The sequence below is a fragment of the Giraffa tippelskirchi genome, chromosome 12, assembly GCF_054371585.1.
Source record: "Giraffa tippelskirchi isolate mGirTip1 chromosome 12, T2T-mGirTip1v1.2.pri, whole genome shotgun sequence".
Classification (NCBI taxonomy): Eukaryota; Metazoa; Chordata; class Mammalia; order Artiodactyla; family Giraffidae; genus Giraffa; species Giraffa tippelskirchi.
The window spans coordinates 52,273,951-52,300,135 of NC_137286.1; the positions used below are offsets into that span (position 1 = coordinate 52,273,951).

The 26,185-nt window shown below is 49.6% G+C and overlaps 1 protein-coding gene across 2 annotated transcripts in view; it reads right to left on the reverse strand.

Moving 5' to 3' along the window:
* The window catches only part of FAM174B (family with sequence similarity 174 member B), a 39,384-nt gene extending 18,962 nt beyond the window's left edge, over positions 1-20,422 (reverse strand). For both annotated transcript variants that reach the window (XM_081551716.1, XM_081551715.1), the window contains exon 1: positions 19,938-20,422. In XM_081551716.1, the coding sequence (XP_081407842.1) occupies positions 19,938-20,281 (344 nt within the window). In that variant the 5' untranslated portion in view covers positions 20,282-20,422. The remainder of the gene's footprint in view (positions 1-19,937) is intronic.
* Positions 20,423-26,185: the final 5,763 nt, after the last annotated feature.

Here is a 26,185-nt window from a genome sequence, read left to right on the forward strand (position 1 = left end):
GGCACTGAAGAATCATATTCTCCAAACATGCTTCCCACAGGCTGTACGCCCTACCTTCATAGAGATCATGTCAAAGACACGTGCCGGGTCTCTTTGTCCCCAGCTCAAGAAACTCCCCAAGAAGTTTGCAAAATAATGGAAACAGAAGTTCACCTTCAAGTAAGAATTTCTTAGGAACAGCAACTTGCTCTTTCCTTGAAGAAAGAAAGTGTTAGTCTCTTGGTTGTGTCCAGCTCTTTGTGACCCCATGGACTGTAGCCCCCCAGGCTCCTCTGTCCATGGGATTCTCCAGGCAAGAAGACTGGAGTGGGTTGCCATGCCCTCCTTCAGGGGATCTTCCCAACCCAGAGATCAAACCACGGTCTCCAGCATTGCAGGCAGATTCTTCACTGTCTGAGCCACCAGGGAAGCCCAGGGAAGCTCTTTTCTTGCCAAAAGAAAAACATGATTCGTCAAAAACCTGATTCGTGAAAGGATTATTTACATAGAATATATATATATTTATCTACACCTTTGACATAAAGCAACCTACATAACTATAGTATTTGCTGCCCATGGTTCTCTGTGTAGAGACTTTGGGGCATCAGGTATACAGCCTGACAACCCCCTAGCCTCATTACAAAGCAATCTGTCATTCTGCTTCCATCACAGGCACTGTGTGTGTGTGTGTGTGTGTGTGTGTGTGAAACCACGTGGATTTCAAGCACAATGCAGCAAGGTGCAAACGCCAAGCCAGGTGGTTAAGAGATAAGAGGGGCACAGCCAGTCGCCTCCCCAGGGGTCACAGGACAAAAGTATTTTGGAAGCAGGTTTGTGCGGGAGCTTAAATGCTAACGTGATAAACCCCACTAGTCCAGATTCTTGCCATCAAGATTCTTATTTCCCTCCACCTCCCCACAATGGAATGAAATAGATCTTTTTGTTCTGCCTCAGAGGAGTTATAAACCCTGACCAATTTAATCTCCAACACTGGACGGAGACATTGAAGCCCAGAAATGGCTCCATATGCCACAGGCAACCCACGACAAAGCCACAAGGAAAACCCCCCACCCCCGAGCCCTCTAGACTAGGGTCAAGCCCCAAAAGTACACTGACCCACACACCACACCTTTCTCAGGAAGTCTCCTACCTCCGCCCTGACAGCTGTTCGGAGGAACGCCTGACTTTGCAAAGGAGCTTTGCAAAGGACTTGCCCTTCTGTTAGCTGTGCCCAGTGGCAGGGCTGCCCACTGGGCACAGCCACATGCACAAGCACCTGGAACATGTCCATGGACCCCTGGAGGACTAGGACAGGAGACGGTCTGTGGACCCGAGGGCTCAAGAAGGCTCCTTAGATCCCCAAAGAGACTAGCACCCGGGCGATTTCTGGATGAAGTCACCACTGTTGGCAACCATTTGTCAAACATCATGAGGCTTAGAGAATGCAAAATCTGGACTGTAAACCTCAGGGTGCACTTGGAACCTGAAACCTCCCTTAGTCACTGGTTCTGGAGCCGGACTGACTGCTGACCCCGGGAGAAGGTTCCGGGGGCTCTGACTTCAGCCCTGCTTCACGGGAATGGATGCCCATCACCCACAGAATCACCTTCCTTCTTCCTGACTGCTTATACAGAGTCTTGTGATGAGAAGATTAACCTACTGAGCTTAAAATAAGACCCTTGAACACATACCCATGGGAGAAGCTGGAACACAACTCAGCCTCTAGAACACCCTGGCCTACTTGCTTCAACACCGGCCATTCCAAACCAGGTCACCTGAGAAGATAATTTTAAACCTCAAGATTACACCAAAGGTGTGACAGTAAATTTTATGCATTGACTTGACTGGGCCACAGGGTACCCCAACATTTGCTTAAGCACTATTTCTGGATGTGTCTGTGAGACCGATTCTGGTTGAGATTAACCCTGGAATCGGTAGACTGAGCAAAGCATATTGCCCTCCCCAATGCAGGTGGGCCTCACCCAATGAGTAGAAGGCCCGAATAGACAAGAAGGACTGACCTCACTCAAGGAAGAGAGAATTTCTCTGCCTCGCTGCTGGGACACCATTTTTTTTTTTTTCTGCCTTCACAATTGAAATCTTAGCTCTTGTTAGATTTCTGGGCTGTAGGTGTACACACACACACACACACACACACACACACACACTCTTGGTTCCATTTCTCTGGAGAACCCCATCTAACAACCCTCTGCAGGAACCCTCATGCACACACCAAACACCAGTTTTGAAACAATGAAGACATTGCACTTCCAACAACTCTCTGAGACACAACACCCTTCAAAAAAGAGGAGTAATTCCTGCTGTTTTGCTACTGGGTCTGTTAATAAGGGGAAACCAGGGTTTGCGAGAGGTTGAAAGAGACTCAGCTTCATCTGTGGCAGGAGCTGTGAAGCTGGCAGGGCTGCACTGGAGGGAAACCACGGCATACAATTGGAGTCGGCCGGGATGGGGCAGGGGTGGCGGTGGCTCCTGTGCTTCTCAAACTGAAAGGTGAGCTCTTTCTTTACCGTGTGTGAGTCAGAAGCAGGGAAGTGCATGAGCAGGGTCGATCAGCATTTGCTGCAGATCCTCTGATTCTTGAGCCTCACTGTCCTGGAGTCAGAGAACGGAGTCATCCTGCCTCGGGGAGGAAGACGTGAGATACGGGGAAAACAGACTCACTGAGAGCATATACAACTGCGCCAAGGCCTGCTGTCTCTTCAGAATGCTCTAACACAGCCATCCCCAACCTTTTTGGCACCAGGGACCAGCTTCATGGAAGACAATTTTTCCATGGAAGTGGGGAGGGGCAAAGTAGTTTTGATTTCACCCACTGCTCACCTCTTGCTGTGAAACCAGGTTCCTAACAGGCACGAACCAGTTAGGGTTGGGGACCTCTGGTCTAACTCATCTTTTCCCTAAGAGTTGAGCTCCTCCTGAGTGCCAGCTAACCAATTAACATTAAGATCGCATGCAAAACATAAATCATCCTATAAGGCAATGGGCTTCCCATGTGATGCTAGTGGTAAAGAACCCATCTGCCAATGCAGGTTAGACACAGGAGACCCTGGATTGGGAGGATCCTCTGGAGGAGGGCACAGCAACCCACTCCAGTATTTTTGCCTGGAGAATCCCATGGACAGAGGAGCCTGGTGGACTACAATCCGTAGGGTCACACAGAGTTGGACACAACTGAAGGGACCTAGCACACAGGCACACACATAAGGCAGCACTGTCATCTCTGTGTTACAAACAAGGAAACTAAGACTCAGAGAGGTCGACGTCCTCACGACCGAGGACCAAGGGCTGCCCCAGCACAAAGCTCCCTGGAGGGTCACCTTGAACCATCTTGTGCTGGCCAAAAGGAAGGCTCCAGTTCTCCACTCACTCTTTCTGCAAGCTCACTCAACACCCTACTAGAGTCTGCCTCCACTTAACTTTAATACCAGGAAACTCTCTGCCCTTGGTATACATTTTTCTGGAACTTGTTGCTTAACACAGCTCACACATTCCTATTTCAAAGTAATTGGGGCAGACTGCTCATAATAAACTCTTTCTAATAGTGACTCCCTCTAGACATGAGTTGGTTTGGGACAGGCCAGCCTCCATCTCCTCCCTCCTTTGGGCATCTGTATCCTTTGTGAATCTCCCTGCTCCATGGTCCCCAGGGGATGAGGAGGCCTGACCGCTAGCCACATCCCCAGTTCCAGGAGTGGACCTAGGACTTAAGTCTGAGTCAAAATCAGTGTATTGCAACCCCGAGGCCATGACTGGGAAGTTGGGGGGAGTATGTGACTAATCAGAGCCAGTGACCTCTGCTGGGCAGGCAGGAAAGGAGGCAGGGAATCACTCAAGTGAGAGCCACCTCACCACCTTCTAGAAACGGAAAATATCCTTTTCTGGTAAGCAGTCTCTGAGATGACCTCTAAAAATGGTTCGCTATTCACCTGACCCAGAAAACCCCACAAAATCATGCAAATCGAGAGGTTCAAATCTTCGTGTTCACTTTAAGAACACCCGTGAAACTGCCCAGGCCATGAAGGGTATGCATATCTGGAAAACCACAATGAACGTGACGAACGTCACCTTAAAGGCATGATGTATGTCACTCCAGTGTTAGAATAGTAGAGTTGGCAGGTGTGCACGGGCCAAACAGTGGGGCTGGATGGAGGGTCGCTGGTCCAAAAACAGTGCTAAATTTTGACAGCACAAGCTCAGAAATGCAGAGAGTGGTGCTGAATTTACAGGTTTAGATGTAGATTCTCTGATCATGGAGCAGGTCCAGGCGAACCAAGCCCCCACGACGCAGAGCAGGACTTACAGAGGTCAGGGTCGGATCAACCTGAGCTCTCCCTGCCACATGGAGAGGATCCGCACTGAAAAAGAACAGACTGTTCCTAAATCAGAAGAGGAGGTTGTACAGGAGAAAAAAGATACCCTGGAAGAAACTCAAGAAATGAAAAGTTAACGGCCCGGGAATAAATGCCACCAAAAAAAAAAAAAAAAGCAAATAAAAGTTTAGAAAAAAAAAAAGAAACGGAAAATAAACCAACATGGTAGAGGACGGACTGGAGGGAGAGACCCTACTCCAAACCTCCTATGACGCCAGCCCTCCTTGACACCAGCAAACCCAGGGTTTTCTGTCACACACAAACAAGGAGCTCCGACCGTCACTGGGTCTCAGAGGAACACAGGCACAGCTGTGATGATAAACACCGTCTTCTGATTCTCCCACATTTTAACAACAAACCTTCCACGTGTAAGTAGAATTTTCCCATTTCGTCAAACCCTTTAAAACCCCAGGACCCTTGTTTCTGGTTCTAGAAGCAAAGAACCATACATATAAAGGATCTCAGGGATGATGCCGTCCAAGTTTTCATTCAGGGCCTGCTGGTTGACTGGTTTTCCAAGACAACCAACAGCCCCTTCCCACGGGGCTGTTCACCAGCACCCTGGTCTGAGGAAACGACGAAGGGGACGTGGCTACAGGGAAGCTGAAGTTCCCCGAGGGGCCCCAGGGGGCAGTGGGTCAGCCGCTAGGACACAGCTTGAGAAAGGAGCATCTGGTTCTAGACAGAGGCCCAGGTCAGAGTCAGACTTGGGTTCCCATCCTGGTGTCTCTAGTTACAGACCTGCTTCCTCTGGCCCTGGGGGCAGCGGCGGGGACGGGGAAGACCAGCAGGAGGGCAGCTTGCCACAACTGACACAGCACCCCCTGCCCAACCAGGGGGAGACTCAGGGAACAAGGAAGGGAGATGAGAAACAGCACGGCGGGCCCGTGCTCCACAGCACGCCCCACCACGGCCGTAATTTTTCTCTTCCGGTGCCAGGTCCGGCTAAACCAGGAGGCCTCCACAGAGAGACAGCGAACGGTGGTTGTAAATAAATGGCTGTGTTGTGCTTCACAGGACCCGGCCAGACCAGAGAAGTCCTAGAAGAGACAAAGGAACCTTCCACTGGGGCCGAAACACATTTCTAACAAGACAGAGAAGTCCCAATTCCTTTCCTCTGAAATGTAATCCTACAGCCAGAGGGTTTGTTTACTCAAAGGCTCGCTGGACAGCTGCTCAGAAGCTGGTCTCCCCATGCGCCCTGGAGGCTGGGGAGTGAGGGGAGCCCAGGGAGCCCAGAGGACCCGCGTGGACAGGGGCCTGCTCGCCACAGCCTCCCCTGCAAAGACACACAGTACAATGCAAAGCCGGATGGGCTTGTTTGCTGTCAAAAGTTCAATCTGGGGGTACAGCAATCAGATCCACAGGCCGAGCGTCCAGGGGCTTGACTCCACCTCAGTCCTCCCAACTCCTCTGTCTGGGCGCCTCCGGCCAAGTCCTCACCTTGAACCTGAATTTCATACCCACGTTGGCTGCCTGCCAAGTGCCGCTGGGGTTCCAGGAGCAGATACCGCCGCCATGGGGGGTGGGAGGGAGTGACTGAAAATGAGCTCGTATTTCTTTCTGGAACGATCTTCTACCATTGACCAAGGTGATGGCGCACAACTCTGTGGACGTACTACAAAACCATGATCTGGACAATTTAAATGGGTGAACTGCAAGGCATGTGACAACTTACGAAGCTGTCATTAAAAACAGGGGAAAGACAGGGACTTCCCTGGTGGTTCTGTGGTTAAGAATCCACCTTGCAATGTAGGGGACGCAGGTTCGATCCCTGGTCAGGGGACTAAGATCCCACGTCCCTTGAAACAACTAAAGCCCCTGCTCTGCAACTGCTGGAGCTCACACACTCTGGGGCCCATGTGCCACAACTAGAGAATCTGCGCACTGCCAACAAATCCCGCAGGATGCAAGGAAGAGCCTGTGTGCCATAGTTAAGACCTGACACAGCCAAATAAATAAATATTTAAAAAAATAACAGGAAAGATAGATATATCTGTATGCATGCATATCTACCACATTCATTCATTTCTATATTTATAAAATCTCTCTCAAAAGAGTCCCGAGAAACTGACAGCATCCGGAGAAGGAAGCTGGGTGGCCCAGGGGCAGGGCTGGGAAGGAGACTGTTCACTGTGCACCCTGGCTCCTCATGAATTTCAAACCATGTGAATATATGAGCTGTTTTTAAAACATATAAACAAGTAAATAAAATTCAAAGGCAGTAATTCAGGTAAAGATTTAAACAGGCCGGGGTATGTCAGGCCTGCCTCTCGGGCAGGAGATCCTTTTCCTGGAGAGGCCTGGGGCACACCCCCACGCCCACAGCCCCATCTCACCCAGAGGCTGCCCGCCGCCTCCTGCTCACCTGCTGAGGTGAGGAGCCAAATCCAGCATCTCTGGCCTCTCCTCCACCCAAGCTGTGCCTGCTGTGAAGCCCAGTAAAGTCAACAGCTCTATGGCCCAAGGGCCAGCTTTCTGCTGAAACCACACTACTCGTTCCAAGGAACACGCCACCTTTGACATTTGGAAAATTAATAAAGAAGATGAAAACAGAATGTGTAAGGGAGAGGCTGAACGGAGCAGCTGCTGAGAGTCAGCTGCCCGCCTTCGCGCTGGGCCGAAGCTTCCGAAGCCCTAAGGACACAGGCCTTTCCTGTTTTTAACGTTTTTGGCTGTGCTGGGTCTCCACTGCAGGGCAATCGCGCAGGCTTCAGTGGTTGTGGCACACGGGCTTAGGTGCACGTGGGATTTTAGTCACCAGACAAGGGATCGAACCCATGTCGACCGCAGTGGCAGGCAGATTCTTAACCACTGGGCCACCAGGGAAGTGCCTAACCTCTGATCTCTACCCTACATCTTCTCCCTCGGGATGTGACATAACTGAGCCTTCCCTAGACAGCCAAGCAAGCTTGGAGAAAGAGCACGACCCCCAAACCCACTTTCCAGCCTCACCAAGGTGGGAAGAAGCAGGTGTAGGAGAGACAGCAACAACAGGGCCACGTCTCCCAAGAAGGGGCAAGGGCCTGGCATCAGCCCCGGGCTTGGGGGCAAACCCAAGGCTGGGGAAGTGAAAAGTGAAGTCGCTCAGTCACGTTGACTCTTTGTGACCCCATGGACTGTAGCCTGCCAGGCTCCTCCATCCAAGGGATTTTCCAGGCAAGAATACTGGAGTGGGTTGCCATTTCCTCCTCCAGGGGAACTTCCTGACCCACAGATCGAACCGGGGTCTCCCGCACTACAGCAGACTCTTTACCGTCTGAGCCACCAGGGAAGGCTGGAGACTGGGGGACAATCCCTGGGCACAGACCTCCTCCCCTTCCTGCCTGGGGCACAACCCCAAGCTCTGCCCATCCCCTTCCTTTGAAAGCGGCTCAACCGAGCCCAGCCCCGGGGGGAGCCGAATCTCACCTGGCTCCGCTCCAGAGAGGCAACTTGAGGCTCTCGGTCACAGGAGACAAAAGCAGAGAGAGCTTCAGGGCCTCAGGCAGCCCAGCGCTCACAGGGCTCCGGCCAAGCCCTCCAGAACGCAGGCGTTCCAGAGCCTTCCGGGTACAGGAGCATCGGTGCCAGGCCCGACCCCTGACCTAGGGCTTCCCCGCCCCACCTCACCGGGCTCTCCGCTCCCGTGCCAGCACCCAGCCAAGAGGAATGACGCCAACGCCCCCGGGCCCGAAGGCACAGGAGAGCGGTGAAGTGAGCCCGGTGTGAGGTAAACAAAACATGGCGACAATCGGCAGCCAACGCTCCGCCCTGGAGCCAAGAAGACACAAAGATGGGTCTCGAAAACCCGGATGAGATGGGATGGCGCCTCCCCCGCTCCTCCCACCCCTGCACACCGTCATTCTCACTCCTTACAGGGGCTGTGTGTTTCCATAAATATTCCCATCTGTTGAAAAAGGCAGATCTAGATATTCACGTGACGACTCCCAATTTGAAGTGTTCTCAATTATCTCAGTTGTTAAAAACACTGTGTGTTTATGTGGAATCTAAAAGAATGACACAGATTAGCTTATTTACCAAACAGAAATAAATTCACAGACTTAGGAAACAAACAGTTACCAACAAGGAATTATATTCACTACAGTAAGTCCCCTAACATATAAACAAGTTCCATTTCAAGAGCACGTAAGTCCATTTGTTCGTAAGTCCAACAAAGTTAGCCTCAGTACCCTACTAACACAATCGGCTATATAGCCCTGTACTGCAATAGGTTTATAATATCCTTCACACAAATAATACATCAAAAACTAACACAAAAAATAAAACATTTTTAATCTTACAGTATAGGACCTTGAAAAGTACAGCAGTACAGGACAACAGCTGGCACACAGTGGCTGGCATCGAGTGAACAGGCCAGAAGAGTTACTGATGGAGGAGGGAGAGGAGGTGGGATATGGTAGAGCTGAAGGGTCGTCAGCAACAGGAGACGGAGGGCAAGCTGCCATGTCACTCACGACTGATGTGCAAATGACATGAAAATGCACATTCGAATTTTAGACAGTTTGCAACTTGGTTCATATATAGGGGACTTACCGTACCTTGTAATAACCTATAACAGAAAAGAATATGGAAAAGAATATATATATGTGTGTGTGTGTATGTATAAATCACTTTTCTGTACACCTAAAACATTTCAAATCAACTCTAACAAAAAACAAAACCGCTGTGCAGATCAAAACACAACACAAAACTTACCTGTGGGCCCTCAGTCTGCAACCTCTGACTTAGTTTCCTGGCCAGGGTTTAGCTGGCCCTGCGTGCCACACATGAGTGATGAAGAACAATCCAGTTAAAATCACGGGCCCAGAGAGATGGACTGATAACGCACAGTCAGCTGAGGTCTGGGATCTGCTCAGCAGCAGCTCCATCACCATGAAGAGGTGCTGGTCGCTACCTGGACAGCTGAACATAACCTTCCTCTCCTGGGCACCATCCCCGAGGGATTAACAAAGTGACATCATCGTCAACTGAGCCCAATACCCGCCTCAAGCCCCCAGCGCCCAGTGTTCCTGAGGCTCCCATTTCACACAGGACCAGAGGCAACACAGGCCAGTGAACCCCAACCAGCTCAACAACGGGCCTGGGGGTTCTTCTTTGTAACACCTCAGGGTTACGCCTCCACCCACTCCCCTTTCCTCTCTCAGTCCCTGAGGGACAGATCCACCTCTCGTCTGTTCAAGAAAAAAGAAGCACGCCCTAGTCTGACCTGTTTGAGGAGTCACATGAAACGTGGTAACAGCAAATGTCCCAAGACCTGTTCCTCCCTCCATCTCCAAGTGTGTTTGCAAAGGGTTGGGTCCACTCTGCCCATACGGGAGGTGCCAGGTGAGGGCAGTGAGGCTAAAGGCAGGGGGAGGAAGCCTCTCAGGGCAGCTCTGCTGGTTCACAGGCAGCAGCACGAGGACCAGGAGGGACTCTCTGGTGGACCCAGGGGGCCCAAACACAGCCCAGAAATTCTGGGGTCGCTGTGCTCGTGACACACGTCCTAAGTGACCCTCTCAGCATCCCTGTGCCCCTGCCACATGGCAGTGGGTTGGCCCTTGCCACCACCAGCCCCACTCAGGACCAGCCACTCCTCAAGGGAACTCCCAACCTCTCCACCCCAGGCCGCAATGTCCAGCTGCGTGGCTGGCATTTCTGTGGCACTTCTGTACCCTCTTTCTCATTGAGCCTTCTCCCCTGCCAGACCATCCCCTTCAGCAAGGTGGGGAGGATGTTGGATCAGAAATCAGACCCCTGGGACTCCCCTGGTGGCCCAAGCGCTGAGCGTCTGCCTTCCGATACAGGCGACCCAGGTTCCAACCCTGGTCCAGGAAGATGCCACATGCCACAGAGGAACTAAGCCTGTGCCCCGCAACGACTGAAGCCTGCACAGTCTAGCGTCCACACTCGGCAACAAGAGAAGCCACGGCAGTGAGAAGCCCACAAGCTGCAATGAAGACTCAGCACAGCCATAAATAAATCCATAAAGAAAGAAATCAGACTCCTGTCCTTCACCAGCCTCACGGCCGTGAGCAAGACACTCCATCACTCTGCACCTTGATTTACTCATCTGTCAAACGGGATTCAGACAGTACACTCCGAGGAATGAGGAAACATATAAAATATTTGACATGGAGCCTGGTACACAGTAAGGGCTTAATATTAGGTGCTATTATTATTATTGTCACCATAATTTCCAAGTGATCGTTTTCACAAACACTGTCCACCGCAAAACCTGCTCGGCCAGCTGGTCCTGAAAGAACCTCTATTTCTCCTCCCACCCCGTCAAGTCCTAATCCTCCTCACTTCTCCCCACATGCCTTTCCCTGACCACTGTGTCCCCCACCAAAGTCCCTGGGGCTTTGATAGGTCCTTTTGCAACTTATCAAGTACTGCTTTCGACACATGACTCCCTACAGAATTGGGCTGTTCTTTACCTGCCAAGTGAAATCACACAAAGGCATTATCCCATCTCCCAAACTGAACTGGAAACTCCTTCACCTTGACTGTTTCTTCTGCACCTTCTAGTCTTCCAGTGAAAGTGAAAGCGTTAGTCACTCAGTCGTCCGACTCTTTGTGACCCCATGGGCTGTACCTCTGTCCACGGAATTCTCCAGGCAAGAATACTGGAGTGGGTTGCCATTTCCTTCTCCAGTAGGTCTCATTAAACACTCTGGAAGGATCTCTCCATCTACTCAGCCATGCTCTCTGCTGGCTCCTTAGCTGAGCTTCAGGGAGACCCAAATGACCGGGCTTAAGCCAAGCCCAGCACATCTTGGGCCCGGCTGAGCATCAGCACACCCGGGCTAGAGCCTTACTCTTCCAACAAACTCACTGTGACCTTAACAAACCCTTCCCATTTCTGGACCTCAGTTTCCTCATCTGTACTATGGGTAGAAGGAGCAAGACCAGTGGAGCTCTGAGTGCAAAGAAACCCCACACGCAAGAGGTTACAAGGCCCCGAGGCCCTCCCAGGCCTGAGGAGCCCTGTCCCAGCCCTGCCACGGCCCGTCTTCTGCTCCACACCTGCCAACGAGAAGGAACTGCCTTCTCCCTGCCCCCTGGATTCCTGTCTGGATTCCTGGCAGATCGCCTTAGATTAAATACAGATTTTTTTAAAGTGAAACCATTCCAACATGATTCTAAATTCATGGTTCCAGAATTTCCCTTTGTAAATAGAACCAAAACATCAGCCATAAAACTAAAATTCCACTCACAGCCCATGAAACCTTCTCTGCTTAAATCCTGGACGGCTTCCCTCCTGAGACACTCTCCTTACAGAATTTCCTGCAGACATTGACACTGGAGACCCCCACCCCACCCCTACTGGTGCCCCACCATACCTCAAGAAGAGCCTGTGTTTGCAAAGCCCCCAAACTCAATGGGTATATGGACATGAGAGTTTGTGAGCAAAGCCAGCTAATCCGGAGGGCTCAGGTTTAAATTAAAGAGGGATTTTCGTCCCTTTCCAATCTGATAGAAGAACTCAGTGGCAGGTCCTGGGGCCTCACAGGCCTGTTAATAAAGACAGTCATGAGGCACTCCTTCCCCAGGGAAATTCAGCAATCAGGGGGACGGACCCCTATGTGAGGTCCTCAGCATCCAGGGAGGCTCACACAGGCTAAAGAGTCACCATTTTCATTTCTGAAAGGCTCAGAAGCAGATGCACCTGTCTGATGATCCTGGCCATATGGCTGAATCCTCATTTACTGGCAGAAGCGAGACCAAAAGGTTGGGCATAAATTACATCTGGTTTCAGGATCGTTTTTTCAATATAATAGGAGATACCTGGCTGTTCAAAGGTGAGCCAGGGACTTAATGGACCCAGTCTCACTGCAGACACCCCCACAGCCCTGAGCAGCAGATACTTTAATTAGCACTGGGAAGCAGAAGCCCAGAAAAGTTAGGCAACCTTCTCACCAGAGACAACCAGGAGGTGCCCGCCTGCACTACTGGCATCTGGGGCTGGCGTCTCTGTTGAGCGGGTCTGTCCTGGGCACTGGAGGGTGCCCACCAGCAGCATCTCTGGCCACAAAACGCCCCCTCCCCAAGTCATGACAACCAAAAACGTCCCCGGAAATTGCCAGATGATTTGAATTTTGGAGATAAAATAGACATATTTTGGTCTATAGACATATTTGGCCGTTTGGGACCAAATGACCCCAAAGCAGACAGAATCTGCCCCAGGAAAGGAAAACTGAGAGACCTTATTCCTCCCACATCCAGTGACTTCTTCTTTTTTTTAATTTTCATTGGAAAAAAAGTTTTACAAGGTTGTGTTAGTTTCTACTGTACAGCAAAGTGAACCAGTCATATGTACACCTGTACCCCCTCTTTTTTGAATTTCTTCTCATTTAGGTCCCTGCAGAGCACTGAGTGGAGCTCTCGGTACTGTCTGTACCGGACAGCAGGCTCTCATTAGTCATCTGTTTTATTTTGTCGTTGCTGTTGTTCAGTCACCCGGTCGCGTCTGACTCCGTGAACCCCATGGACCGCAGCACTGCAGCTGATGGTGGACCCTCACCACCTCCCGAACTTGGCCCAAGTTCATGTCCATTGTTTCGGTGAGGCCGTCCACCCATCACACCCTCTGATGGCCCTCTTCTCCTTCTGCCCCCAGTCTTTCCCAGCATCAGGGACGTTTATACCATGTGTAAGACAGAGGCTATTACACAGAGCATCAGCAGTGTATATGTGCCAGCCCCAATCTCCCCTTTCCCCCTTTGGTGTCCATACACTTGTTCTCTTTCTTCTCTGCATCTGTGTCTCTCTTTCTTCTCTGTAAATAAGATCGTTTATACCAATTTTTTTCAGATCCCACATATATGCATTACTATATTACATTTGTTTTCCTCTTTCTAACTTACCTCATTCTGGTTGACAGTCTCTTTTTTAACTTGGTGGAGATCTCAATCAAGGGCATACTCCCTCGCCTCTTTGCTTTTAATCTGGATTTTTGCTGGGTTATATTTATTTAACACTTTCTTCACTGTGGTGTATAAAATTAAACACCCATGGGAACTGGATGAAAGTACAAACTTCCAATAAGACCAGTAAGTCCTGGGGATGGAGCGGGCACCATGACTACAGCTAACACTGCTGTGTGATAGACAGGCAAGTTGCTGAGAGTAGACCACAGAATTCCTCATTACCAGGAAAAAAAAAAAATTATTTCTTTCCCTTTTTGGATATCTGTCTTATGATAGATGTTAACTATGTTTATTGTGGTCATCATTTCATAATGTACATAATCAAGTCGTTATGCTGTCCATGGAAACTTACATAGTGCGGTATGTCTGTGTTATTTCCATAGAACTGGAAAACAAAGAAAAAAGGAAATCACTTTGCAAAGCAAAAACTAAGATAGATATGTTTCACAACTATCGTTCTTCCCGTAATTCACAACTTCAGCCAAGCAATTAAAAAATACTTCCTAAAAAAAAAAAAAAAAATACTTCCTGATAAACAACAAGGTACAGCACAGGGAACTATTTTCAATAGCCTATGATAAACCATATGGAAAACAGTATGATAAAGAATATCTATGTGTATAACTGGGTCACTTTGCTGTACAGCAGTAATTAAACACAACACTGAAAATCAATCATACTTCAATAAATTTTTTTTTAAATGACCTCCTGGTGCTACACAAGTGCCACAAACCCAAAGTCATAAAAAGGGGTTTAACTTTGTAACCTGGGCCCTGCCCAAAACTCCAACTTATTAAAATAATATTTATACACAAATGAGCAATAACTAAAAACATTTCAGAATACTTGCCCCCAAATCCTGAAATTATTAAGCTTTTATATTTTCTCTTAAATAACTTTCATTCTCCGGACAAACAATGGGAGATGTGAGAATCCCAGGAGAAGCAGGAAATGTTCTGGCTCCTTTTCAAAGACCTGGCTTAGTAATTAACTAAGCTCCCGTGGTTCCAGCGTCTTCAGGCTCTGACGGCGTGCACCTTTGCCATTGATCCAAGTGTGACAGCTGGGCAGTTACAGATCACCTAGAATTTGTCTTCCTCCTCGTCCCCCAGGGAGCACCAAAACAAACCCTCCTTTCAGATAAGACGATTTTACAGAGCTTTTGAAATAAGGGGGTGGGCACGCAGCCAACAGAGATCTGGGAGAAACCTGGCCTGGCAAGAGAGCCAGGAGCTTCCCAGGATGAGGAAAGGAGAGTCGTGGTTTCAGGCGGCACTCTGTGACCTGTCTCCACCTTGTTCATAAGACACCAGAGGGTAAAGTCAGATTCCCCCTGGCTCTCAAAGGGTAGAGCCTGATCTCAGAGAGCCTGGGGCGGGGGAGGGCAAACGGTTCTGATCAGCAGCTACTGGGCTTTACACGCGTTATCCCCAAGTCCATGCAACCCCATGAGATGCTTCCTAACATCCAAAATCCGGAGGAGTTTTCTACTTCTTAAACACAGCTTCTTTGTCGATTTCCTTCCAGCTCTCATAACCATGTAACCAGTAACAGACCCAGAAGGAATGGTCCTACTGCGAGCCAGGCAGAACTGCATACACACACAAACACACACACACACACACACACACACGGAGGTACCCTCACCAGCGAGTACTCTGCCTCTAAACTGCCTTTCCCTCCCTCCAAGTTTGTCTCCAGTCTTAAAATAGTTTTCCATAATGATTCCAATACATGAAAAAGCTGTAAATGATTCTGCAGATGGGACATCAGATTGATTAATATGTATGGGAAATAAATTTAATTATAAAAAGAATACATATGGGAAGAGACAGTGGCTTAACCTCAGGAGGAAGTGGAGATCTGCAAAAGCAAGCAGAGAAATACCCAGTCATCCCCGGGAAAGGGTAGATGAGAAAGTCAGATAATACTAAGTGTCAGATATGATGGGAGGACCTGAGAGCCCCCCAGATACTGAAGGTGGGAGGGCGAGCTTGATCTCCTCAAGGACACCAAGTAAGAGTACCCCTGGGGCCCAGAAGCCCCACTCCAAGGGGTCACCCCAGACTCGTACGCAGGTTCTCAGGAGAGCACATTTAAGGCGGCAGCAAACAGTCGAGTGCACAGAGAGAAAAATGAATGATTGTCCGTGGAAAGGAAATTCAGACAATGTAGAAATATGTCACAAACAGTAAGTACATAATAAATAAATAAGAAAGAATCGTGTGGACATAGAGAACAGACGTGTGCACACAGCAGGGGAAGAAGAGTGTGGGATGAATTGAGAGAGTAGCATTGAAACACATACATTATGTTTACATATGTAAAATAGATAGCCAGTGGGAAACTGCTGCATAACACAAGGAGCTCAGCCCAGTGCTCTGTGACAACCTAGAGGGCTGGGGTAGGGTGGGGGTAGGAGGGAGGTTCAAGAGGGAGGGGACATATGTATGCCTAAGGCTGAATCATGCTGATGTACAGCAGAAACCAACACAACATTGTAAAGCAATTATCCTCCAATTAAAAAAATTTTTTCAAGTACCTCCCATAGTCACAAGTGTACACACAAAAATTTCTTTGCACATTTATATAAATTTCTTTATTTGATGAGCTCATACTACACATGCTTTCAGCAACCTGTTCCACTGAACAGTATATAGTGTTATACCAACATCATTCTTCACAGCTGCACTGTATTCCATTATAAAGACTACCATAATTTATGTAATCAACTGTTAGATACCAAGCTTACTTAAACATTTTCACTATTAAACAGAACTGCTCTGAACTTCATTGGTCATGCATCTTTGGTCCTCTTTGAAGTAATAAAATTTGAAACAAAGAATAGATATCGCAGTAAAAAATGTGTGTGCCTTAGAAATGGAACCGCTTGATTAAAAGTATATACCTTTCTTTGCTTCTAAGTTTAACAGTTTCCTTGGATCCACATTCTTTCTGCTGTCTGGTAAAGTGACTCCTTCAAGGAAAAGAGACACGTGGGCTAGGGCTCTATATAAGCAATAACAGATACTACACTCTCCCCCTCTTCTCTGTATCCATCGTCATGGAAATGGTGGCCCCCATCCAGACAAACTCCTACTGCATAGGCTCCCTGCACCAGCTACATAGCTCATCACAGAGACATCCTGGGAAGCACCAACAAGGCAAAATACTTAGGGGTTCATTCATTTGCTAAAAATATCCGTATTAGATGCCAGCTTGTGCTTGGAGCCCCAGGAGGCGTTAGAGAGGCACAAATGAGTATGGGCTGGTCTTGCTCTTAGGAGCCCTCCACCTGGGGCGTTCAGTGATGCTCTTGACTCCGAGTAGAAAATTGAAATCTCGAGTGTGCTCTGGGAGCACTGGGGGGCCCTGGCTGGGGGGCTTCTCAGAGGAGGTGACACACAGGCAGGCGAACAGCAGTGAGCTGGTCACGAAGTCTTGACAGTGGAGGGGACTTGATGCAGATGGTCACAGTGACACGCAGGGCTAAGGCCACAAGACACCCCTGGAGAACACCTGGACGTCCAGCAGGGCTGGGGCAGCCAGCAGAGCTGAGATGGAGGCTTGAGAGGGGGCGGGACCCCAGGTATGAAAAGCCAGCTGGTAGGTACACTAAGGAGCCCGTGCCTGCGGGGATGGGTGGGCAGAAGGGTGAGAACAGAGAAGGAGGATTCACAGGAGTGGAGACAAGGCTGGCTGCGGGAACACCAGCCTGAAGGGCACTGCTGTGACTCTGGAGACAGGGCAAAGTGAGGTCAGGTGGGGGGGCGGTGCCCTGGGGAAGGGGTGTGGCCCAGGTGAGACTCTCAGGGAGATGGAGGGGGGAGCAGAATGGCCAGGAGTGTTCACTGCAGGCAAAGGAGCTAGGAGGGTGCCCAGCCAGGGCAACAGGCCTGTTCAAGGAGCCTGCAGGGGCCCATGGACAGGTCACAGAACAGACCCTGGGCTTGCAGTGTTCTAGAAACTACTGTATAACTTACTCCACTCCTTGGTTTCCCTGGTGGTTCAGACAGTAAAGAATCCATCTGCAACGCAGGAGACCTGCTGTTCGATCCCTGGGTTGGGAAGATCCCCTGGAGGAGGGCATGGCAGCCCACTCCGGTATTCTTGCCTAGAGAATCCTCATGGACAGAGGAGCGTCATGAGCTACATCCATGGAGTTGCAAAGAGTCAGACATGACTGAGAGACTAACACTGTCACTGAGATGCAATTTTCTTCTCTGTCAAGGAGCACGTGGGGACGGACTGTCTACCATCAAGCTGTCAGATGCTGTAAGCTGCCATCCACATCAGAACCGGGGTGCCAGCTGTCCCCCCTGGAAACTTGACCCCACAAGAAGAAGGCCACAACCGGCCTCTCCTGAAGTCGGCCCTCTCTCCACAATTGGCCCACTGGCCGGCAAGGGCCCATCCTCTCCAAGCTCAGATGCATACCCTCACATCTGGCCGCAGGCTGCTGACTTTTCTCCCCCCTCTCCTGGGTAATAAGGAGCAGACTGGCAAAATAGTTCAAATATCTTCTCAAAAAGTACACTGCCTTGTGGGCTGGGTGGCCTATTTTGAGCAAAATGTTTCAAACCCCCAGGCTCAGAGCTGCTCTGGGGCATCCATGTTCAATGCAACGGAGCAATCAGGAAGGCAGTAAAGGATGACAGCCGCATCCGATGATGGCCAGGCCATGCTTGGGCACGGGACGGGATGTGCCCACCTTTCAGGACCGTCTGCTGAGCTGGGGAGCCACCAGCCTGACATGAGAAGGGCCATCTGGAGGATGAACAAGGTTGGGAGTGGGGGAAGCCAGGAAGGGAAGTGACCTCCTGGCTCTGATGTCCGGGAAAACGACCCAGAGGAGGGAGCATGGAAGCCGGGCCCCGGTGGGCGCGTGCAGTCACGGCAAGTGTGCGGCCGGGACAGGCCCAGGAGCGGAAAATCCACAAGGCGGCAGCTGGGAGTGCAAGGAGAGAAGTGACAGGCCATCCAGAGGGCTGGCGGGTGGCCTCAAGGTGCTCCGGGGCTAGTTTGAAGGCGCCAGAATGCACACCCGGGTAGTGGCTACAGGGAGCCACTGAAGTTTGTAAGCAGAGGAAGGAGAGCAGGGGGAAGGATGGGGTGCAGAGGGGATCAGGGGATCAGCACAGAGAGGAACAATGTGGCCGAGGCCAGGAGAGGGGAGGAGAGGGGATGGAGGAGGGGAATGTGGGCCCACAGTGCCCCTTCCCCATATTTTCAGGACCACAGGCATTTAATCCTGTGGACCCACAAAGAAACACCTTGGCTCCAAGTCACACAGCAACCAACAGCAAACCTCAAGGGAGAGCTCCCAGACCTGCCTTTGCAGATCTGGTTTCTGCTCCTGCTCTGAAAAAGCTCGCAAGCCCCTGGCCCCAAACCTCCAACAGCTGATCAAACACCCAAGCACTCTGTGTAAACTCGGAAGGGGAGGGAACAGGCTGTGAAAAACTGACACACGTATGCCCAGATTTCCGGGAGGCCCGCCTGAGTAACAGGATACATTTCGTTCATTTCCTGCAAAACAAGAATTTCCCAGCTGTGGGGGGAAATGCAGCCCTCCCTGCATTGCCTCTAGCCCTCTCCAGCTCCCTACTCCAGAAACGGTCTTCCTAATTTCCCACTTTCTCCCTGAACTTGAGCAACCTACAACAGCCTCTCCAAGATCTCTCACTTCCCTGCAAGTCCTCACTGCGATAGTTCATTCAGGCACAGAGGTAGGCAGAAAGTCACTGAGGCCACCAAGGGCTGCCAAACGTCCTGGAGCCCAGCTCCAACTCTCTGGCTCAAAAAAGTGTGCCTCCAACACGTATGCTGGGATCATTCCACTCCATAGACACTGCTTCTTTTGGTAGCAGAACCAATGAAAAGAAAAAAAAGCAGGTGGCACGTCAGGGACCCTCAAAGGAAACAGAGGGTGGGGTAGCAAGATGGGTAAGGTGGACCTGGGTTCGAATCCTACTTCCACCATTGAGTTTACCTGGATAAGCCACCTTGCCTCTCCGGAAAATTTTTCATCTGTGAAATGGGTATAAAAATAAAATCTGGGTAAGGCTGTCAGAATTCAAAGCGCTACTGTTAGTGTTAAGCATTAGTGGAAAGTTAAAAGGAATTCATTACATATACATATAAAAGGAATACATATACGTATTTTATATATGTATAATTTTACGTATACATATGCATGTATTACGGGCTTCCCGGGTGGCGCTAGCGGTAAAGAATCCGCCTGCCAATGCGGGAGACATAAGAGCCGCAGGTTCTACCCCTGGGTCGGGAAGATCCCCTGGAGGAGGGCATGGCAACCCACTCCAGTCTTCTTGCCTGGAGAATCCCACAGACAGAGGAGACTGGTGGACTACAGACCATGGGGTCGCAAAGAGTAGGACACGACTGAGTGGCTGATCACCTATCTACACATATACATACGTATATATTTATCGTTCAAACGGGATAAAATTCCTAGCGTGCAACAGGGAAAAAGTCTGTGGGGCAGGGCCGGGAGTCCCAGGGTAGCACGAGCGCAGCCAGGCGCCGGGGCCGGAGCGTCTGATGTGCGCGCTGATGCCGCGGGCGCGCGGTGACAGCGCGGCGGCGGGGCGGGCTGGCCCGCGGGGCTGCGAAGGGGCGGCGGACCCACCTGAAGACTCGCAGCAGCAGGCAGGCGATGAGGAAGGCGGTGAAGGCGCACGCCACGATCACGGCCGCCTTCAGGGTGGGCAGGTCGCGGAGCAGGCTGGAGATGCGGGTCACCAAGGCGTCGCCGCTGCTGTTGGAGCCGCTGCCGCCGCCCGCCGCCTCCCCGGACCCGGTCCCGGTGGCGTTCCCGGGCCCCGGGCCGGGCGGCTGCCGCTGCTGGCGCTCGGCTCCAGGCTGCGGAGGGGCGGCGGACTGGGCTCTGCTGGCGCGGGCGGCGGGCGCGCCCAGGAGCGCGAGCAGGAGCAGCAGCGGCAGCAGCCGCGCGGGAGGCGGCGCGGCGTGCATGGTGCGGGCGGGCGGCGCTGGGGCCGGGCTGGGCGCGCGCGGCGGAGCCCCGAGTCCCACACCGGCGCCGAGGCCTGTCCCGGGTCCTCCCGCGGCGGAGCCAGGCCGCTGCGCGGTGCTTGGCAGGAAGCTGCGGCGCCCGGAAGAGTCCGCGCCGCCCGCGGCCGCGGCCGCCGCCGCCACCAACACGTTGCACCGAGTCATTCGACGGGCCGCGGCCCCACGTGGGCGGGGCAGGCCACCAGGCCGGGTGCGGACTGCGCTGTTCCCCCGGGACCGGGGACACCCTGGGAGAAGTAGCAGTCGCCAGGAGCTGTGCGGCACGTTGCACATTTTATCTGTTTGATATCATCAGCCCCCTTAAGAGACAGGTATTGCTGTTACTCTCCTTTAAGAGTTGATTTAGCTCCCAGCAACTCAGAGTGTGCCAGACAGAGAATCAAAGACTCCATTCCACAGCTGCGGAAACTGAAGTCTCCGAAGTGAATGAAGTGTGCGGCCGAATGCCCTGTGCACTGCATGTGTTTATACTTCAGCGTCTCCCCAATTAACTTCTTTTTTCCTAAGAGTTTCTCATCTCCTGGCTTCGATATTTCAGACATTTTGCACCTCTGTTTCTGAACTAGATTGTGCTGCGTGCTAAGTAGCTTCAGTCGGTTCTTTGGGACCCTGTGGACCGTAGCCTACCAGGCTCCTCTGTCCATAGGATTCTCCAGGCAAGAGTACTGGAGTGGGTTGCCAGGCTGTCCTCCAGGGGATCATCTTCTCAACCCAGGGATCCAACCCAGGTCTCCCGCATTGCAGGTGGATTCTTTACCATCTGAGCCACCAGGGAAGCCCAGTGTCCATTCCTGCCTTTGTACCTTTGCTGTAGAATAGTCTTCCTCCTAGGTTGAAGTTTCAGCCCCCAGGGAGTAACTGGCTTGCTGCCTCTGGTTTGTAAGCTAGATGATACTTCAGTGGAGAAAGATAGTTGTGGATGTTCCAGTGTGAGGCCCAAAGGTGGGAACTGATGGAGGGCACAGAGGGCCTTCTTGGATCACTAGGAGCTATCCTGCAGGCCTCAGGTTCCACCTTTCAGCATGAGGCTTGATCCTGGCCCGAAGCTGTCTGGTGACATGACAAGTATTCAGTGACCTTAAACAGCTCACTCCTGGTCCTATTTTGTAAAAAAGCAACAGGTAAATAAAATATAGTACAATGTATCAGTTAGCTATTGCTGCCTAACAAATTATCCCCAAACTTCTCAGCTTAACACACACACATATTTTATCAGGGTTTCTGTGGTTTAGGAATCTGAGCATAGCTTAGCAGGATCCTCTGCTTCATTGTCTCTCGCAAAGGTGCAGTCGGTGCTGATAGCTGAAGTCTCATCTGAAGGTTCAACTGGGGACGGATCAGCATCCAAACTCAATCAGTGGTTTTTAGCCAGATTCAGCTCTTCATGGGCTACTGGACTGAAAGCCTCAGTTTCCCACTGGCTGTTGGCCAGAGGCTGCCCATCGTTCTTACCATGTGGACCTTTCCAGCATGGCAGCTTGCCTCATCAAAATGTGCATGTCTAGGACTTCCTTGGTCCAGTGGTTGCGAGTCCACCTGCCAGTTCAGGGGCCACAGGTTCCATCCCTGGTCTGGGAAGGTCCCATGTGGCGCAGAGCACCTAAACCCATGTGCCGCAACTGCTGAGCCCAAGCTCCAGAGCCTGCAAGCCACAACTGCTGAGCCCAAGCTCCAGAGCCTGCAAGCCACAACTGCTGAGCCCAAGCTCTAGAGCCTGCAAGCCGCAACTACTGCACCCATGTGCCCCAGAAACCATGCTCTGCCACAAGAGAAACCATCGCAATGAGAAGCCAGAGCACCAGAACTAGAGGGCAGCCTCCAGTCACTGCAGCTGGACAAAGCTGGTGTGCAGCAACAAAGACCCAGCACAGCCATAAATAAACAATTCTTTTTTAATATGTAAGTCTAGAAGGCAATGGAGAAACTGTTAGCAAGACCGAAATCATTGTCTTAGGAAACGTGACCACAGAAGCAACACCCCAACACCTTTGCTATGTTCTGTTGGTTGCAAGCAAGTTACAGGTCTCATCACAAGTGGAAGGGGATATACAAGGGTGAGAGTATCAGGAAGCAAGGATCACTGGGGGCATCTAAGAAGCTGCCAGGAGACCTGGGTTTGATCCCCAGGTTGGGAAGATCCCCTGGAGAAGGGAATGGCTACCCACTTCAGTATTCTTGCCTGGAGAATTCCATGGACAAAGGAGCCTGGCGGGTTACAGTCCATAGGGTTGGAAAGAGTCAAACACGACTGAATGACTGACATACACACACACCCCCAAGAAGCTACCTGTCACCTATAATGTGATACATTTTGATTTACTGAGATGAACAACAAGCAGGTTATCAGCAGTCAACACCCAGGAGGTACTATTTGAAATGCATGCTTAATAGTCCAGCATGCCCCAGTGGTGAGACATTTGGACAGATCACAAGCTTTAGGTCTCTTCCAACTCTAAAATACCACTTCATGTCAAAAAATGTTCTATTGATAGAGAGTCAGCATTTTATCATATCATCATGACAGAATTCAGAAAAGAAATTTCTTAAAGAAGCACTGCTGACATCCATGATTTTGCAGGACTGCCCTCTAAGGCATAAACCTCAGATATCACAGGCTTAGATTTTTGCCCTTATCAGAAATCCCCGCATGGAGAGTTAAAGAAGTCCTGGGTTTTGGAGCCTCTATTCAGGATAAAAGATTTGACCACTGAGTGGCCTTGGCTGAAAACTTACCCACAGAATCCAAGTCTTTAATGTCTAAAGTGAGGATTGTCATACTTAGCTCAGAAAGGTCACTGGAATTGTCCCTAAGAAGGGAGAGAACATTTGTCTCCTTATCTTTCTTTTGCCATAATTCATGGACTGGGGTAGACTTGCTCGATTGTTTAACACATAAGAATTACATAACTTACCACCAAGAATGTACATAAATGTTAGATTATTTTAGTAAAGTGAAACTTTACTTTACTTGCTGTGCAAATCATCACAATGAAGAACTTACTTATAAACTGCCCTAGAGTTCCTTAAACATTTTGAATCAACTGTCGACTTAAAAAATATTTACAACCTCAAAGTTGAGAATTATGTTTTATTTAGTGGGAATTTTTAGGACTTCAAGCCCAGGAGACAGCATCTGAAATGACCCTGGGAGAACTGCTATGAAGAGGTGAGGGAATGAGCCAGGTTGTATAGAGGTTTTGCCACAAAGTGTGGGTAGTCTGAACGTCAAAGGATGATTGTTGATTAAAGAGAAACAGATATCCCAAGTTAAGGAATGTAGCACTTCTCTATGTATGGGAAGATGCAAGAGTCTGCGCTCATTGAAATCATTCCTTTTCTATGCACCTCATCTCTCTGGGGCCAGGATCCTGTGTTTTTAACATCCTGAGCTTCCTTGGGGCTCACTGTAGGGTGATGTAGGGTGACTGCAGGCTGATGCCTGCCAGCTAGCAGGTTTTCTTCTCCTTCCTGGATGTCCTTAGGGTTCACCAGTTCATGTTGGAGGGCTGCAATTGCTGATGACTGTGACATCTTTATTTACAGATATGGCAGGAAATGCTTCATTTCTCACAACCAACCACAAACAATAATATTTTTAACATGGAACACTGGTGACTGGCAACAGAAAGCAACTTGGGCTGATTTCAGGAAAAGAGTTTATTGGAATCATGTTGGATTGCCTCTAGAATCAACGGCAAGCTAAAGCAGAAGTTCTAAAAGTGTGGTCTGGGGCTCCTGGGGTCCCTAAGACCCTTCCAGGAAAACTGCATTGATGACGCAAAAGCTATCATGATGAAAACTGATGCTTTAGCATGAATCAAGACAAATCAGTACTCTTGCCTGGAAAATCCCATGGACAGAGGAGCCTGGTAGGCTGCAGTCCATGGGGTCGCTAAGAGTCAGACAGGACTGAGTGACTTCACTTTCACTTTTCACTTTCATGCATTGGAGAAGGAAATGGGAACCCACTCCGGTGTTCTTGCCTGGAGAATCCCCGAGACGGGGGAGCCTGGTGGGCTGCCATATATGGGGTCGCACAGAGTTGGACACAACTGAAGTGACTTAGCAGCAGCAGCACACTCATAGTAACTGCATTCTTTATGGCCATGCACAGCAGAAAAAAAAAAAAGTCACTTTCACTTTATAGTGTCCTTGATAGAGTCATGAAATGATTAAACCTTGACCCTTGAGAAGGGAACATTTACTGTTAGATGTGATGAACACTCCAGTGTTCTTGCCTGGAGAATCCCAGGGACAGCGGAGCCTGGTGGGCTTCCATCTATGGGGTCGCACAGAGTCGGACACAGCAGCGGTGATGAAATGAGAAGTATGCATAAACCACTATTGCTGCATTCTGAGCCATGATGACTGTCTCAAGATAAAGCATGTATGCAATTCTTAGAGCTGCAAACTGAACTAGCCACTTTTTTCATGGAATGCCATTGTTAATCAAAAGAGTGCCTGACAAACTTCAGACTTGGTCTTTGGCAGTGCCTGCTAAACCACTTCAGTCATGTCTGACTCTTTGAAACCTATAGACTGTAGCCTTCCAGGCTCCTCTGTCCATGGGATTCTCCAGGCAAGAATACCGAAACAGGTTGCCATTACCTCCTCCAGGGGATCTTCCTGACTCAGGGATCAGACCTGCATCTCTTACGCTTCCTGCATTGGCAGGCAGGGTTCTTTACCACTAGCGCCACCTGGGAAGGCCCAGGTCTTTGGCAAGCACTTTCTCAAAAAATGAACAAGAATGAGTCTGTCGTTTCAAGGATAGTCATTGACAGTATTGTAACCAATGATAAAATTCAAACCTTCGAGCTAAAATCTGAATTTTGAGGAAAAACTTGTCAATTAGGAGACTTTCTGCTGTGAGCTGAACAACTTCCTAATACTGCAAGACTTTTCTGATGAGCTTGGTTGTGTTTGTGATACTATATAATGAAATATGTCAAAATTTGGAAGATCTGCTTAAATCAGCAAGCCAATTCTTTTCTACATGGCCAAAGCACAATATTACAAAATTATGTCTGGCTGAAAGTTCCATTCAAAGTGCAAGATAGACCAATGGATTTCAATGAAATAGAGTATAAAATTTCATTGATAAGGTTCCAGACTTCACAGTGGAACTAATCTTTAAGAAACTTCTTTAAGAAACTACTGCTCACAAATTTTGGTGTGAAATTAAAGGAGTATATCCATACTATCCGAAAAGGTTATTAAAATCCCCTTCATTTTTCTAACTGCATATCAGGGCAAGGCTGGATTTTTTTCATTTTTCACCCCAAACAACAAATTGCAACACAATGAATTCAAAAGTGAGTGTGAAAACCTACCTATTTTCTATTGTCAAGACATTAAGGAGTTTTACCAAAAAATGTTAAAACAATGCCACTCTTCTGGGTTTTTAAAGAAAATATAGTTACTTTCATAACAATGTATCAATGTTAACATATTTATTACTTTGTTTCTAATTGAATTAATATTTTTAGGATGTTGTTGTAGTTCAGTCATTAAATTGTGTCCAACTCTTTGCAAGCATGACAAACTGCAGCATGCCAGGCTCCTATGTCTTTCACTATCTCCCCGAGTTTGCTCAAAGTCATGTCCATTGAGTCGGTGATGCTATCTAAACTTCTCATCCTCTGCTTTTGCCTTCAGTCTTTCCCAGCATCAAGGTCTTTTCACTCAATGAGTCAGCTCTTCGCATCAGGTGGCCAAAGCACTGGAGCTTCAGCTACAGCATCAGTCCTTCCAGTGAATATTCAGGACTGATTTCCTTTAGGATTGACTGGCTTGATCTCCTTGCAGTCCAAGGGACTCTCAAGAGTCTTCTCCAGAATCACA